General features: G+C 46.8%; 1 protein-coding gene across 1 annotated transcript; it reads right to left on the bottom strand.

The window, feature by feature from the left end:
* Positions 1–145: 145 nt before the first annotated feature.
* Positions 146–17892, bottom strand: LOC130698455 (unconventional myosin-XVIIIa-like). Its single transcript, XM_057521102.2, is given in 21 exon segments — positions 146–643; positions 705–854; positions 913–1247; positions 1310–1447; positions 1511–1657; positions 1718–2133; positions 2200–2365; positions 2424–2573; positions 3117–3665; positions 3727–3846; positions 5383–5472; positions 5546–5689; positions 5762–5890; positions 7476–7709; positions 7776–7922; positions 7983–9788; positions 9854–10222; positions 15072–15206; positions 15819–16002; positions 16094–17198; positions 17799–17892. Coding segments are annotated over 20 exon segments (6543 nt in total). The 5' UTR covers positions 17188–17198; positions 17799–17892; the 3' UTR covers positions 146–603.
* Between the last annotated feature and the right edge of the window lie 454 nt (positions 17893–18346).

Raw genomic sequence — 18346 nt, 5'->3', positions numbered from 1 at the left:
TGTTGTGGCAATGGTTTGATGTGTTTCCATCGTTGTCATGACGTTCATCCGCCGTTCCAGAACACACGTCCACGGCATATTTGATGAAGAGATTTCTCATCAAATTTTTACCTGTCGATCGATTTTGTACAGGAAGAGCACCAAAGATATTAGAATTGGGTTTGTATTTCTCTTGGTTCCGTACACGGGCGGACAGAGAACGGGATTTTGTGGGGGGAGGGTATTCGTTATATTAATTTGTTTTTGTATGAGCAAGTTCTATCATACACGGATCAATTAAATCATACGGGTGTGCAAGGAAGAAGGGCAGAATTGCTGATTGGCAGCTAGTTGATAAAGAGAAAAATGCTTGGAGCAACAAGTGGGGTGAGAGAGTTAAAGGAAAAAAAGGGGGGGAAAGGACAAGACCAACAAAGTTAATCTATCAACGATGAAACTAATCAAGGCGGAGAAGGGGAAGAACGTGTTGTCTTATCGAATAATTATTAATTATATATATATACAAATGTAAACGCTAATTGGAAAAGGCAGTTAGGGAAAGAGAAGGGAAAGAGATAACTAAATAATTCCATATTATGATATTAAAGTTAATAGAACGATGTTTTATGCCACAGATTCGTCTTCTTGCTTATCCAGCGTCAGCCTGCAAAAACAAATGGAACAATAAAACCGGATGTAAAGACAATGCATCCTTTATGTCTTACGTCAGATCGACGCGGCTACTGGACGGACTGTCGAGACCGGTAGGCGATTGACGGCGCGCATCCGAGGCCGAACTGACACCCGAAGTGCTGCCATACTTGCGTTGACTGAGGAATGTGTTGAACGACGTGTCCGAATCGTCATCGCTATCGCTAAAGATATTCTTTTGTCAAACGATATTTCCGATTGAAATAATGAGAATGGACTCACCTTTCGGCAGAGTGCGGATCTTGATCCGAATCTGACGTGTCCATTTCGCCTTGCATGGCGACTTGAAGGTCTTCGATTCGGCGCAGGGCCAGCGATAAATCCTTAACCAATGTGGCGTTCTCTGATTCCAGCAATTCGATGCGTTGCTCGAGTTCTCGCAATTGCTGCGACGTGTCGGCATCACGCTGTTCTGATCCCGTCAATTCTTCGCGGACATCACGCAACTGACGCTGCAGGCGTTTACTGCTTTCTTGTGACAGTTGCTCCTTGCAACGGAGCGAATCGAGTTCCAGGTTGCTCTTATCCAGCATCTCTTTGAGTCGTGAAACTTGCGTCTAAAAAACAATGTCAATTAACGGGATATCATCAACGTTTTTTTTAAATAAACACGACATACCTCCAATCGTGACTTGGACGTCTGTTCCAGTTCCACTCTTGATTCCAGTTCTTTGACTTTCAATTCCATACGTTTTTGTGTATGGACGGACTTTGTGTCGATCTCCATGCATTCGAGCCTTGCGCTCAGTTCAGCCACCTGTTGAATTATTACAATTTTTTTTTAAATGCTGGTTTTTTGCACGATGAAAGCTGGTCATACCTGTTCTTTCAATGCAGATTTTTCGTGTTCCAGACTCATCAATTGAGCAGTCTGGTCCTGAAGGGTGATTTGATCAACGGTAAGCTGGGCTACCGCGGCCTTGTACTTGCGCATGACTTCGTTCAATTCCACCTCCAAGTCGTCCACCTAAAACACGAGATGTTAGATATAAAACAAAAACTGACCTGGACTGCAAATGCGACTTACTTGACTCTGATAATTGCTGCGTTCTCTGTTACAGCTCAAATACTTGTCTTCGGTCTCACCACGCAACCTCAATGCCTCATCCAGTTGCTGTTGGGCTTCGAGCAATTCTTGCTCGGCATGTTGGCGTCCCTTGACAGCAGCCGTGCGAGCAAATTCCGAATCTTCCAGCTAATTTTTCAGCTGCCTGAGCAAGACTTTGCTCGGCGTTTCCGATCTGCATCGTTCCAGCTGGCTGTGTGCGTCTTTCAAGAGGGCTTTGGTGCGTTTCAGGTCACGTTTCAGCTTCTGGATGGTGTCGTCGTCTGCGGCATGCGCTGCGTGCTGAGCCATAGACAGCAGCTGGCGTTCCAGTTCATGTTTTTCTCTGACCAAAAGTGTTCTTTCTTCATGTTCGCTCTCCAACTGGGCTTCCAATGCTGTCACGTCAAACAAACAACAATGAAGAGGTAAACACAAAGGATGTTTCGACAAAAGGAGACTACCTTTGACTTTCTTCTGGGCACTGCAACGAGTATCTTCTATCTCTTCCTCTCTTTGGGCCAGTTCCTTCTTGTTTTCTTTCTTCATCTGCTCCATAGCCATTTCTAGTCGCAGCCTGGCAGACTCCAGCAACTGAACTTGACCAGCTAATTCGTCGAGTTCTTCCTCCTGCGAAAACAACTTTAGATAAGTATTTCATTCTACACGAAAAGAGACAATGACTTGCCTGATCTTTGACTTTCATTTCCAATTCATGTTTGGACCTTCTGAGAGCAGCCATGTCAGCATCTGATCGACCCTCTGTAGTCATTTCATCCAATTCCTTGGTGAGAGCGGCCAGTCGTTCGCCCCTCATCTCCAGATCGAGTTGAACACTCTGCATAAAGAAACACATTAAATATTCACCGAGTCAAGGCCAACTATAGGGAAAAAAACGGTCAAATTCCATACATAAAACTGAGGCATAATGTCACGAAACAGTAAAAGAAATACGTAGACAAAAAAACAATACTAAATTTGACTGCGCGTCACTCTTTAAACGTGTGAGGCCACTGAAAATTCCACCCCTCTTAACTCACTCATGAGGGTGAGCAGAGTGTGTGTTTTTCTCCCCTCTCTTATCAACAGCAAGAGCAATGCCTATCTGGTTGTCAGGTACCGCAAGAAACCCCGAGGCTTAAATATACTCTGAATCGAGGCAAAATAGGAAACGATCGGCAATAGACGTTAAGCCTGTTACTTGCGACTTTATGTTAGGGCTGACACGTGTTATGTTTCTCTGATCATGTTCCACTCGACCTTTCTACCCTCTTGTTCTCGTTTTCATACTCGACTGCATTTCTCAAGTGGGAAATGCCACACGAGCCTTTGCTCCACTAACCAACGTGCGGTTTAAAAAACACAAATCATTTAATAATACCTGAAGAGTTTGCTCGGATGTGAGTTTGTCGGTGATGGCCGCATCGCGTTCTCTCATGGCCCGTTCCTTGTTGGCTCGTTCCTGTCGCAATTCGTCCTGGAGCAGCTGGAATTCCGTGTCGAATTTCCGCTGTTTCTTTTCGAGAACGGCGTTGCGGTTGGTCTGATCTTCGTGGAGGAGACGGGTGTCGTTGAGCTCGGCGGCCAGTCGCTGGGCTTTGCGTTTCCACTGGGCCACAACTTGGCGTTGCTCTTCGACCTCTTCGTACGCGTCGTTGAGTTTCTTCTCCAGCTGCTTCTTGAGTGTCACCGTCTGCTCCAGGTCGTCTTCGTGTTGCTGGGCTAGTCGCTGTTTGGCCAGCTCTAGTTCCCGAGACATCCGTTCGCATTTTTGTCGGTAGACGTTGGGCTGGCCGTCGTCATCTTCGTCATCATCCTCGGCCGCGCTCATCATGTACTCGCTCCCGCTGCCGTTCAGGCCGGCAGATCGGTTCAGCAACACTTCCATTTCCATCTTTTCATGATCGCCAGATAACTTACGAAATTTACCCTAATGTTTAATTAAATAATTAAAGATCATCTGCTTTTTAAAGTTTTAAATTAAAACTAACTTCGAGTTCTCCAAATTCCTTGTCGATCTTCATCCTTTGGGCCGTTTCAGCTTCTAGTCGTTCCGTGGCCAAAGTGGCGGTCGAGTGTTCTTCGGCCAAGTCGGCAGTCAATTCGCTGACCTGCAGGTATTTTTGAAAACGGTCCGTTTTTATTTTTAAAACATAACTCTCGCTTACTTCCGGCATTTTTTTGCTAAAAGTATGTACGAATAAATTAAAGGCAAAGTGCCAAAAAATAATTAATTCACGTCATTTTAAAATTTCGCGCTATTTTTAGTAGGCCTTATCAGATTGAGTTGGACGAACGAAAATGAGGAAAACATAAATGACCTCGTCGTAGTCATTGAGGTCTTGACAGGAGCCAAAGTCCGTATCGGCCGTCGATTGAACCGATTGGAAACTGGGAACGCGAGAGAACGGACCGACCACCATAAATTCATTGGCCGAGGATGGCGTGTCCGTCGAAGAATATCGACTGCTGGACAGCGAACGGGCAGAGAATCGCCTACTTCCTTGAGCTGCGAACGAACGAGTGGTGGAACGCGAACGTTGCGATCCGCCGGCGTCTTTGCCCAAATGTTTCCATTCGTTCATGACGTGGTCGGTCCGGCCGAGGAAATCGCGGATGGCCCGGGTCAGGACCGATGAAGTCGTGTCGGCCATCGTGTGAGCTGGAAGTGGACGAAAGTGTTGCCGGACGCTGCTGGGACGATTGGTCGCACTGCCAACGCAAATGGCCGACACGGAAGAGGATCGAACGGCTTTATGGCCCAGCACGAAACTCATCCCAGCCTGAATCACAACTCCTTCGTCCCGGGCGGCCAATGGAGCCGGTGGCGGAGTGGATCGACGACTCTGATGCGACGATCGCCGGGCAGAAACTGACTGAGACAAGGATTCGCTATAATATCCGGATGTGAGGACGGGCGAAAGTGCCAACGAGAGTTGCGTCTGACTGTGATCACGTTCTTGGATTTCCAACCGACGTTTCGATGATAAATGCGACGATAAGGAACTCATTGTCACGAAGGGAGGAGGAGGGGATTAAACAGCCACGATATTCAATCGGAAAATATGTGTAACTGGGCGAAAATGAGAAGCTGGAGCTTTTGATATGCAGCAGGTCATAGGCAACAACTGAATGTAACAAACATGGACACGCACGCAGAGAAACACATATCTAGTTTGAAGGTGTAGTGATGAGTAAGAAATGAAATCTGTTTTGGTGTGTGTGTGGGTTTGGCTCGTGTTCAATTCCACTTTGCTTACAGGACGATGACGTTGGCTTCTTTTGTTCAGAGGCTGGCAAGACTAGCGGGTCCCTAACCTCTTCCTGGCTCCCTCGTCTCACACACGCAGGATGCAAACACTATTTATAGGTATGTCAGGGCTGCTGCTACTTTTCTCTTTTGCGTTCCTCTTTTGTTTTTATCTGATTTTTTTTTTTTTAAGGAGCTTTTCGTCGATTGGCTAACAGAGAGCGGCACATTCCATTTAATCAGGAAATGATGATATCCTGAATCGGAGAAACGGCCTATCAGCTAAATGATTTCCGTTCTAGCTGGAAGTTATTTTCGACCCAAAAATAACCTTAATTTAAGGCCTACCAATCGAAACGTGTAAAAAAACCGGTACGTATGTAATTGGGGTTCGTACCTTCGTCTCCAGTCGGTCGGCTATGTATTTGAGATCAGCGCGCTCTTTTTCAAGAGCGGTGACTCTACTGCGTAGACTCTCGGCTTCCTCCTATTCCGAAAACAACAAGGAAAAATTCAAGTGTTGGAAATCACACGGTGATATAATAAGAGGCAACAATTACCGTTCTCGCTTTGAGCTCCTCTTCGGTCCGGTGCACGTTGAGCAGAGGAGACAAGCGGAGCATAAGACGCCACCAAGGCCAGGCGCGGATGGCCTGTAGTTTGCGTACGTTACGCTGAATGCAGCGGATGGCCACATCTTGGACCTGATTTCACCAAGAGAAAATTTAGCACAATTCAGTTTTTTTTTATAAACAATTTCTCTTTAAATTTTCCACCTTGAGCTTGCTTAAGCGTTTGCGTGCAAGGAAGCCTCGACATTGCGCCTGGAATTTCACCACACGGTTCGTGATTTTTTCATCCCGCTGATCTTCCAGTTGAGACAAAACTCCCGGCCGGAAGAAAACCTTTAAAGCAAAAAAATTTTAAATTAAGGAAACTCGGATAAAAAGAATTAAAATAAAAAATCACAAATTCCTCCCCCCCAAGAAAAAACAATCGGACGGGCCGGCAAAATGAAAAAAAAAAAAATACCTCATTGGAGGTTTTGGATTGAATGAGAATGTCGACAACGTGATCTAAATCCATTTCGCTTTCGAGGTCGCTCCAACGAATGTCGTCGATTTCGTCTTCGTCCACGTCCACCTCGTCTTCCGTCGAGGTGGGGGAGAAGCTTCGCTCATCGTTCGCTAGATGGCGCGCAAAGATTTCCAATTCGATTTGTTTGTCTTCTTCTTCTTCCTCAGCCTCATCGTCTTTGCCGAAATGATCCACTTCGACCCGATGGGCCGTCAAGTAAATGTATCGACTCGAAGGCAGTTCCGGTTCGGGACTGGGAGGCGTCGTCGACGTATAACCCGACGACGACGTCGTACTCCCGCAATTGAAAAGGCTCAAATTGCTGCCCTTGTCCGGCGCACGATGTTTCCGTTCGGCCGCCGGTTGAAAGCATCGGCCGTCCGAGATTCCATTGCGAGCCGGACACGATTGACTCCGTTTCTTCCTATCGCCATCGTCTTCTTGAGTTGCGTCACATCGGCTGGCCCTTCGAATTAAATCTTCAAAGGCTTTGATTCGATCGGCCACGGCCGGCGCCGAGTCCAGCGGATCAACGGGAGTGACACGACCCCTGTTTTCAAACCGCCTGTTATCCGTGCGATGAACTGAATTTGAGATCCTCATGATGAGTCACCAAGAATTTAAAATTCACGTTCTTAACTTTAGAAAATGGCGGCCCAATGCGAGTACGCGTCTTGCTGGCCAACGATTCCATCCGGCACTGTGAAAGTGTTGCATCGAATGAACAGCGATGAGACTCTTATCCTTCTCGCCTCATCAATTTTCCTCCTCTACTCATCCCCTAAGCCAACTACCTACCCCCTCAAGGGCACAGTGGCCGGAGGTGGATGCCACGTTCCGTTTAACGGCCGCTTGTTTTTCTTTCGTGTGGTGTAGGAGGAGGAGGTTGTCGACCGGACAACTTGGCGGGACGCTATCGTGAGATTTTTCTATCCAATTTCCAATTGTTTCGCTCTCCCCCCTCCCCCCCCCCCCAAAAGAACAGAAAGCGATGGACAGTCCGTCATTACAAGGGCCAGCTGACGTCGTTGGGTCTTTTTCCGCTTCGAAAATTTACGTTTCTCCTGACTTGCCGGCCATCATTTTGATTTAAAAGAATGAGGTGACATGAATGTCTCGATGCCGCGATCAAACAAAAGAAATTCAAAGCCGGAAGGGCCTTTCGATCGCATTCCCAGCTAAAAAATCCGATTGTATAAAAAAATTAGGTTGACGTGTTCGAAACATGATGTTTTCACGGCTGAACAAACTTGTGCCGGCCATCAATTCAAACTAGCAGATAACGAGCTGCATTTACACGGAATAGGAAAGCAATGTGACATGTGCGACTGCACAATCACAATGGGATTATGATTGGCCTTTGTCCGTCCATCATCCGCCCATTGAAAAAATAAAAGAAATTTTTTTTTTTACCTGACTGAGGCCGAGGCGATAAGATGATCGTTCCATGTCGATGTGCAGCAAAAGGATTTCGGCCGCTTGTTTCTCGCTGGCCGTCGAGCTGTTGAGACCCGTCAGCAACGAGGCCGGCAATGCGTCAGGTGGCACCAGCACGTTGAATCGGCGCACAAATTCGCCCAGCGGCAGGTAATCTGGATATCCTTGTCGGTAGAGACGAATGGCTGGCAGTAATTCCGATCCGCGCAACTAAACAATTTTTGGAATAAATTAATTTTTAATTGAATTAAAACAGGTCAGTTTAAGACACATTACCTGAGAACGAAGCAAAGGCACTTGAAGGGAATCGTCGTTGGATGCGAACGTCGATGAACTCGAGTCCACCAAACCTGCCCGATGATTGGGAATAAAACAATAAACAAAACGCGGTTTCGTCCGGCGTAATGTCTCAATCAGTCCGTCCTATTTTAAAATAAATTATTAAATCAAATTAAATTAAGTAAATAAAAGAAATAGACTGACCACTTGGAATTTCAACTGAAGGGCCAATGATTTGCGCTTGATGCCGGCCGTTCCCGAGGTAAATGTGCGTCGGATGCTGGACGCTCTGCGTAGCGCGTGGCTACCTTCGATTCCGGCCACAGATCCGCTCACCGTCGTCGGCAACGGACCACGACAAGAACGGAAAAGTGAAGCCATTTCTTCTTTGGCGGATTCCGTTAGGGCCAGGGCGGCGTTGCGAGTGGTTGGGATCTCGCGGGCCGATTTCAGCCATCCGTCCAGGTCGTAGAGGACGCTGTTGGTGCCCTGACCGTGGTGGATCATCAACTGCTTCCGGCTGCCGGCCGGTCGAGTGAAGAGCTTCTCAAACACTCGGTCGTTGTACATGGTCGACAGTTTGTCCAGCAATTCGTCTTCGCTGGTCGTGCTGACAAGGGCCTCGTCGTCCAGGAGCCAAAGGAATCCACGTCGGTCCACGTCGCGAAGGTTTGTGGCCGAAGCGCGGGCCACGGCGCCCTGAGGAGCCTTGTCCAGCATGTCGACCAACGGTTCAGGTGAAGGCACTTCTTCCTCGCCCGTCCCTCCTTCGAATGTGATGTCGATGTGTTCTTGAGCGTAGCGGTTGAGCTGTGCAGTGAAATGCGTGTCGTGGAACAACAACTGGAGCCGCTCCTGCGTGTAGTTGTGGCACAGGTCCTGGAAATTGGCGGCCCGTTCTCCGTTGCTCGTCGTGCCCGGATTCTGGAATCCAGGCGTGTCGATGGCAACGATGGAGCTGATGGTCCGTGCCGTCGAAGATATCGATCGATTAATTAATGCAACCAAAGCGCTAAAGGCCTCGACGTAAAGACCCTGGGCGAAGCCTTCCAAAGCTTCGGCCGGATCGAGATGTTTGTCCGAGGGTTTAACACTTTCATGGACGGGCGAAGCCGTGCGGAAAGAAGAACGTCCGTTCATCATTAAACCTTGGACGGGAGTGGCATAGAACGCCATCTGGGCCAGCTCTTCTAATGATCCGATTCCTAAGAGAATAGCGGCTCGCTGGGCAGCAGCCGGACGGGCGAAAACGATCTTATTGTTAGTCGCACCTGTATTTCAAATTTTAAATTTTAATTGATTTCGTAATTACATTTTTTTTTTTTTTAATTAAATTCCTCGCATGGCCCCGGCGACGCCCAGGTGGTAGATGGCGGCCAAGATGGACCAGATGCATCGGCTGTCCGTTTCGGAAATACCCAGCGATTCTAGAGCAGCCACAAGACGGGCGTAGCTGACGGCGGCCTTTTGGCGATCTTCGGCCGTATGCAATGGTGTCATAAAGGCACACGGCTCGTTCGTGTTACTCGCAATGTTCTCTAATTGCAAATAGCGACGCAGTTCGCCCGTCGCTCCAGCCACGAGCTCGTAAAAGACGTTAAACGAAGGCTCGCCTTCTGGCCGTCGGGTAACACGCTCCCTTTCTGGCATCAGCACTTGGATGGAGCCGGAAGCGATTTGTCCGGATTGATCGAAATCCAATGAAAAGATGTTGGTGAATCGCGTGGCGTTGGTGTTGAGGCCCGTCCGGCAATTGCCGAATGCTTCCAGCAACAAGAAGATGGCGTTGAGTTTCTCAACGGTAATCACTTTGGTGGGGCATCCGGCGGCCAAACAGAGGTAGTGGAGGGAATTTCTGAAATTGTGTGTTTTGCCGGATCCACTGCGACCGACAAAGATGAGCGATTGGTCGGTTCGCGACGCCAACATGGAACGATAGGCGGATTGAGCGGAGGCGTAAATGTGTGGTGGCATGTCTTCGGCTTTGCATCCGCGGAACAGCTGGATCATCTGTTCATTTAAAAATATTTTTTTTTTAGGACAAATTTGAACATTTTAAGGAAAATTTGAATTACCCGCTCGGAATAGACGGCCAATGGCGTGACGGGATTGATAACGATGAGACTTTGGCCGGCGTAGGTGTGCGGTAGGCTGGCGGCGTAACGGCATCGCAACGTGTGCAAAAGCGAGGCTTCATTGAGGTGTCGCAATTGGGCCAGATCTTCGGCCAAATCAAATTGCGGAGGATTGGCTTTGACGACCTCATCTTCATCGACGGACACCACCTCACCTGTGCTGCCGTCCAGCTTTAAACGCACACGTCCTTCTTCTGCATCTTTTGTTGGGTCTAAACGGGCCGACGTGAATCCATCCCTGTGTTGCAACCAGACCCGTCCCGATTCGATCCATTCCTTTTCTTTGGTCAATTCATCATCGGATTTGGCCTGCGTTTAATGAGAAATTCATTAACTTTTTCCTCGTAAATGAGATCGTTTCTCCATTTAATTAGGGGGCGCAACGAACTTAGAAAGACAACGCCCGTATCACTTTCAAGGCCGTGTGTTCCAATGTGGAACACGTCGAGATGAACTCCAAAGTGGCTTATTGTCATGGCAACAATTGAGGACGGGGCCGGGTGAAAGTGACAGCATCAAAGTTGACAAAAAAAAAAAAACACCCCAAAAATGGAGAGAACTCAAAAAAAAAAAAAAAAAAAAGAAACGAGTGGAACGATCCCTTTGTGGGTCAAAGACACACACACTTCAATCGAAAGTTTTAAAAACAAAAAAAAAAAATTCTATTCACGTTTGAAAGAAGCTCATGTCTGACCGTCACTCCTCACCTGGCGGCAACGTGAAACAACAACCCGCACCCATATGTTATTGATAGCCTCCGGCTGAGTGCTCTTCCCCTTGTTTTTAAAAGAAAAAATTATTTATTACATGCCACCCTCTTCAAGTCTCAGGTAAATGGGACTGGAAGAGTTTGACTCACGGTGAGTTACCCCACCCTTTTCTTTGTTGTGTTGGCGACGACGCAACACTTGGAAAAAGTCACGAGCTGCAGGCGTCCATAAAAAAAAAACTCGATGGAACAGGAAACTCCCAAAGGCAGAGAGAGAGGGAGCCATAAGCCGAGAGTTGAATAATAAGAAGATGAAACAAACCGACGCTTTTTTTTTTCCTTCATTTCCTTTCAGATATTTTCTTTTCCACGTGCCGCCCGTCCCTAACAAGGTAAGAAATTCAGGTGCCTGATTGGAGAGCTCGGCCATCGTTGGGTGGTCCGCCCCCTTCTTCCGTCTACGTCACTTTTCGTTAGTTTCAGACCTTTTCTTTTTCTTTTTTCAAGAGAAGGAAATATATTCAAAGAGAGGGTCCGTGTTTTAGCATCAATCTCTTTTTTTTTTTTTTTCCTTTCGGTTTGGGAAAAAATGAACAAACAATTAAAGTGGGGGGGGGGGATGTTCCGCTTTTGTTCGCCCCTTTTCCTCAATGCCAACAAAACAAACAAACGACGTGGAAGCCATCGGCGGATTGTAAAATTGCGGTCGCCAATGTCAAAAAAAGGACGTCGAATATTGAAAGGCAAAGAACAAAAGACTGATGGGCGTCGGCCTAACAACGACGCATTTTCAATCGCCATTTGTCGCTAAAACAATAAAGGAACAAGAAACAATCGACGTGTTTGGATAAGAGACGTCAGACGGGCGCCCGTCGAGTTCAAAACGCGTCCACCCTTTCCCCACTTGGCAGGTGGGGGGCGAATTCAAACAAAATGAAATGCAAAAAAATTCCTCCACTTGTACAACAACTACCTCCTCTTTTGCAGGTGGTGTAGGTGGCGTAACCGGACGCTGTTTCGATCCCGTTTTCTGGTTCTTATTAGCCAATGAACTGTTGGTCGTCGTCGTCGTGGTTTTAATTTTAGCTGTTGTTGAATTGACAGCTGGCCGGCTGCGCTGTTTCGTGCTAGTGGTCGGCGTCGTTGTTGCAACAGGTTTAACGACACGTCTAGTCGTCGATGCGTCCGTCGTTTGGCTACCAGAACTGCGTGACGATGCGGCCGAACTTCGACGCGATAACGAAGGGGACGGACATCTCGACGGTGGTCCTTTGCTCTTTAAATCATCCACGCGCTTGTTCTTGATTAAAATCGACGTCCCATTGGCCAGTGGCGTCTTCTTCTTGGTCTCGACAATCGGCGCTTTATTTCGCAATGCTGGGCCATTATTATTGCTGGCGACGGACCTCCTTAAGGCCGGTGGAGTGGACGACTTGGCCGTCCGATTTCTCTCCGTGTATGGCGACCTATTGGGGGTCGAATGTCTCAGTTGGTGTGGCGACATTGCCAGTCGCCGGCCTTGATCTATTGAAGACTCGTAAGTGGACGAAGCCAAAGTGGAGCACGGACTGGTGCTGGCCATGCGATGCTGTTCCGACCATTGATCGTCAAGGTCAACGTCGTCAGCCTCTTCGCTCACCTCCTCGAGGTAGAGGCCCGACGAAGCGGCCGAGAACGGCCATTGCAACGGGCTGTTGTCGTGAATGCCCGGAGACGGACTGCTCGAGTATCTCGACGACGATGATTGATCAGACGAGCACGTCGACGATGACAGCGAACGTGTGGAAAATGCCAAGAATTTGGGCGGAGAGCGCGGCGGTAGGTGCGATTTGCATTCGGCGGCGGGCGGCAAGACGCGGCCCAGTCCCAGCATGGATTTCTTGCGCGTGGGCGTCGATTCCACGTCGCTGCTGCTGTTGTAGCAACTGTCGTCCGTCTCGCGGCCGTTGGATGTTCGTTCGTAAGCGACGGGCGAGTGGCTGGACGATCTTGAATTTCTTTGACACGGAGCCGGATCGACTTTGGATTTTATTTTCAAAACGCCCTGGCCGTGCAAGTGGCCGCTGCATCCGCGATGCAAATTGCACGGCGGTGATTTGTTGTTGGCCGCGTCGCGTAAAGACGAACGAAAATGCAATTCGCTTGAAGATTTCGCCATTTTTTCGTTACGATGTTTGCCGAGCCAAGTCGTTGCAATCACAAAATGTGGCAATCATCAACGTCGTCGTTAAAAAAAAAAAAACAGTTGGATTGGTCCCGACTTGGCCCGGCTTGCGAAATCACACACACACAAACGAGGGGTAAAAGAATAGAACAAAATTCACTTGTAACCGATAAACAATAGGGAAAATATAAAAATAAATAAAACTAAGGACTAAAGAAAAAAAAAAAGGGGGCAGAGTGGCTAACGGTTAGCACCGCTCTATCGGGCGGCTGGAATAAGACTAACAGGGGCGTCTCAGACGTGACTCGGCTTGGGAAGTGGGTCCGCCCTCTACATGCCCACCCTCCTGGAACACAAGTGGCGCTTCAACAGGTGAGGCGACCCACAAATGAAATTAAAGAACAAAAAATATGAGACACCCGAGCTGTTGAAACAGTTCAATGTCGAAAACAAACTCTATTTAAAGATGATATCACAGAGATAAGTGGACTGCGAGAGGGGCTTGTTTAACTTCATCTTTGGACTGTACGTGTTTGCCCAGCTGGCCGTGTCATTGGACACGGTAAGAAAACAAGCTACTTTCGTAGAAGAGATTAGAAATCAAAAGTCGATGGTTGGACGACGGACGTGAAATGGCGGGCAAAGGAATTCATCCAGCAAACAAAGTTGTGATGGCCACCAGCAGTGGAAGACGCCTTGCCAATAGCAAGTTTTAAAAAAAATATCTTTAAAAGAAAAAGGGCGTCTTCACAACGCATTCACAAATAAAATTGGAATCGAGAAATGAAATGCTACCCCCCCCAAAAAAAATTCACGCGTGAAAACAAAAAAGGCGACTTTTGAAAGAGAACTCTCTCAACTATGCCAAAGATGGTCTTCGGGTCCAGCTTTGGTTGGCTTTGTCATCGGACGATGTGATTCCAAATGGATTATTCATACAAGTATAAAAATATAAAAAAACAAGAGAAATCAGAATAGGCCCAAAAATGTTTGGTGATTTACGGACGGCCATCTTTTGGTATCTCATCCATTTTGCAAGACAAGGTCAGATTCACCTTTATTATTTTAGGACACAGAGGCCCCCCTTTGGAACATCATTACGTAGACACAAGACGTCAAAACGATTATTCGCTTGCCCGTAAATGGTGCGGGATTGATCCGGGAGAGGAGAGAGTTGAGCAGAAATGCAAGGCCGTTTTAAACAGAGACACGATGTCGGAGTTTTCAATGGGAAAAAGGGTCGCGTTTTTGCCAATCACCGAACGTATACAGCAGTGCACTCTAGCGCTATGTTTGGATGCTGTGAACGATGCCGCCTCCACATTCTCTCTATTGTTTTGCTTTGGCTGGTCAAGGACGTCAGGACACACACGTAGTAATGGCCCTCATAATTCATATGCATAAACAAAAAATAAGATTTTCTTTCTCTTGTTATATAGCACACGATCGGGCAATGTTTTGTTGGTTAAACGTTAACTTATCGGCACAATCAAGGCTTCGGTCTAATCGATAATTCCCTTTTTCGATATAAACAAGTTTTTTTTTGGTTGAAAAAGGGACCAATATGGTCATCATCGTTTTCAAACAATTTCTATGAGACACATTTACGGTCAAGGCGACCAACCAAATCCATTGAGAACAATGTCAACTTGTTTCGCAGCTGTCTGACTTTTTTTTTTTCCAAAATGGCGACATGTTTTTTCAAACTTTCTAGACGATCAATGAATGAAAGCCTAATTTTGGTTTGAAAAATGTTGATCGATACGTCAAAAAAGGGGGGATGACCGCACCCATGCAAATGAGACAGGCCGAACACAAGATGGAGCGCATGAATCAATCGCTATTGCGATGGAGGATTTCATTAAAATATGTAAAAATCCTTAATAAAAACACGCGCATCGGTGACCCACAAGCACACACACACACACAACTCCAAGAGAAAATCACGCGGATGCATTATGCATTCCACGCCATCATCAACTCTTTCTTCTTCCGCTCGAATAAACATGGAAGAATTCCAACACAAAAGAGATTTGTCCTTTCAATTCAGGTGATAATGATGTCTCTTCATGGAACGTGACTTAAGACCCGATAATCTTTGGTACAAAAGTATGCGCCATTCATTTTTCTCTTGATTCGTTTAAAAAAAAAAAAATGGCGGCTTGTTTTGTTCGTGGACGAAGCCCCCATTTTCACGATTATTGCACGCAACTCTCAACACGATAAAAAAAAAAGATAGACGAGAATCGGAGACTACGTAAGGTAGATGGAGGTAGTGTGTTTACCTTTGTATGGCGGTGGCGTAAGGATCCGGTCCTGCGCAGAGTGCCACCTTTGGCGATGACGTCGTTCAGGCGAATTTGACGACCATCAGCCGCCCAGCGGCGAGATAGTTCCACCAATTCAGCCACGGGCTGCACCTGTATAATAAAAAAATACATATCAAATAAATAAAAACAGGTAACATTTATCGCCTTCTACCTTGTTTCATTTCAAATGGCCAAAAATAGACAAAAACAAATGAAATAAATTGTAAACCAGTTTGAACGGGTTCGTGACTGAACCGAATAACAGCCAGACGATTAACAAATAGGCTAACATTTTACTGCTGTCGTGTACACCTCGATTTCGCAATTGTTGTGCGCAGTTCGGCTATCGTGTTTGTTATTTTCACAGCCCGTTTGACTTTGGCGATTAGTCAAACATTTCGTTTGTTAATAGGGTTGTGGCGTGGCATCGGATTAGACATTTCGTGCGATAATGCACGCCCCGCAGGTGTTTAAACAGCCGAGGCAAGGCCAAAACGCACTGCGGCAACAGCTAAAATAAATCCCGAGGCCATAAATCACGCGTCTTTGCTTTATAATGATTACATGTTGCAGCAGGTACGTGACGCAGATTCACGGATTACTCATTTCTCAACCAGGATTTTCTTGTCATGTTTAATAGACGACTAGACAGGTATGTGGCGCCATCCTAGCATTGTTCTACTGCAAGAGTTTCACATTTCAAAATGGTGGCAAAAAACAAACCTTGAGCGTGACGGTGGATCCTGAATTGCGGATGATATCGATGATGTCTTCGCGGTTCGTGTTCTGAACGTTTTGACCGTTGACTTCGAGCAGTCGGTCGCCAGGTAAAAGAGCCGCATCTAATTGTTTGTTGGTATTGCCAGTCACCGGTTCAGCGAAAATCACCGTCCTCTTCACCGAATTCCTGAAATTGTTTATCATGTTGTTAAATCATGGCGTGGGAGGACAGGCATATCGTGAAATCAATTTCAAAAGTGGGTTGCTAGCCAAATTACCTGGAAGGATCATTAGGCGATCGTTCGACCACGACGCTTCGGCGGAGCGAGAAACCGAAATCGCCCGTCTCTTTGCGTTGCAGCGTCAAGTCTCTTGGCTCCGGTAGGGCCGGCTCAAACAGAGCAGGCAGAGGCAGTAAGGAAGACGATGAGGAATCAAGACTTTTGTGGGTTTTGATACGATCCAGCCATCCAGATCCTTCGCCAGGAGGTTCGCTCCACAACAGTTTGGCACCAGATGGCCTACAAGTCTCAGCTGGAACCAGACCTGACGCAGCGGCTATAGCTGCAGCTGTGGCCGCGTCCAACGGAGCCACATGTGGCCGTGGAAAGCTATAAGTAAACGTGTCTTCTTCTTGTATCCTCACGTCCGTCTTTGCTCGCTGAAAAGCCCCATTGGCTGGTAAGGGTGGCTGCGATTTGGGCAGAGGGGGAGGCCCGGCTACCTTTTTCGTGCCCAATACAGCCGGCGGCTTCTCGTAAATTATTAACTCATTCTTCAGCGTATTCTCCACTAGCTTGTTGTCGTCGTCCAGCTCCAAGATTGGCGGAGATTCCAGCCCGTACGATGATTTGCCTTTGAGGATACCTCGAGCCGGCGGGACTGGAACAGGGGTGGTAACGGAAAACGTCTCCTGTTTCATCATCATGGTTGTTGAGGTCGTAACTGTTGATGAAGTCAGGGAATTCAAGCTGGGCGTCCCATCGCTCGTGCAACTCCCTCCATCACTTATGGGACTGTGAAGCTCAGGCCAGACCTGCGCGTTGGTGCTGGACAGACCGCCGTCTACCAAATGGAGACCCAAATGGGCGGTGTAGTCGGCAGTGATTCCACTGGGCAGTTTCTCTTTCTCTTTGCGACGCGTACGAATTTTCAAACTTCGCCTGACTTCATCCAATCGGAGCAGCTCGTCAGCTGTTAGTTTATCATTGCCGGATGCCGAGGCCGTTGCGGCAGATGCTCCGTACAGAATGCCACCACTTCCACTGCCAGATGCTTGGAAAACAGCATCTTTCGTTTGAGGCTTTTTCGTTTCTTTTCTTTCCTTTTTATCCCGTTTGTCTGCCTTGTCCTTCTTCATAAAGCTGAACATGGCGGCAAATCCTATCGATTGTAGACAATGGCACGCAAAACAAAAAAAGAAACGGGTATTAGAAATATGGGGCACACAATGGACATGATATGTAGGAAGTAGACATTTAGCGGAAACCACAGAAAAACATGAGAAACACGAACAGACAGGAAACCTCAGAATGATTACAGGGTTGGTGGGTTCATGGAACTCTTTCCACGGATGAAAATCCAAAATGTAGCAAGTCGTAGCAAGTGGTTCAATTATCGAATAGTTTTGCATTTTTTTGGAACTTTGAAGTACGAGAAGGCTTGTAAACTTGACCAACTCTTTTTCGAACCTAGGTGAATGTTTTGAAAAGTTACGAAGTTGGCAAATAAAAAAGGCCAGAGCTCTACTAGTTCAAAGTAGAATAGAAAAGCAAGGCCCAAGGGGAATCGTGGTTACACCTATTCGGAACGCTAATGAGTCAACATTTTAGATGGAATTTAGGTAAGAGAACCAGTTCCAACAGCACATCGGGTCGACGGCTTGTTGCGGGGCCGTAGCTCTTCCGCGTAGAATGCCAACAAAATGCACCAAAACACCGTGAAAGATTGCCAAGGCAGCGTGAAAACAAACCTACAACTCACCTGAAAGCTCATCGAACGGTAGAAAATGGACAGAACTATTGAACTATGAAACCGATTGATACACTTCAGGCGCCCAGCAATGCTTGACGTCTGCAGCTTTATAGGCGAGTACCTAAATGACAGCAAACAGCCAATGTATATCATAGCAAGTTCAATTTGTGACCGCTAGGTGTCGGGATTCTTTGGATGTTGCGCGGGCAACTTCAAACAAACATAGTATTCAAATGACATGCACCGTTGTTTTCTTAGGTAATCACTGACAACTTTGATTGGTGCGGACAAAGCGCTTGTTTTTGTAAGTTGTCGGATTTCCATATCTGTTCAGCTAAAAAAAAGTTTAAAGTAAATGCAATAAACAAGTTTGGCTGGTTTTCGTTTTGTCTTGTTCATGCTGATTTAGACCAGTCATTGCTGTATCCCATTATGCGACGAATTTAAATACAAGGTAAAATAATTTTAATGGTTGTTAGCCATAATTTTAAAAAGATGATACGCTTTAGTTTTTTTTTGCGATATGTTTTCAGCTAATCTGAACGTAATTTGAATTG

This window comes from Daphnia carinata, chromosome 3, assembly GCF_022539665.2.
Source record: "Daphnia carinata strain CSIRO-1 chromosome 3, CSIRO_AGI_Dcar_HiC_V3, whole genome shotgun sequence".
Classification (NCBI taxonomy): domain Eukaryota; kingdom Metazoa; phylum Arthropoda; class Branchiopoda; order Diplostraca; family Daphniidae; genus Daphnia; species Daphnia carinata.
Note: the sequence above shows the minus strand (reverse complement) of the source record. Positions and strands in the feature narration are given on the sequence as shown.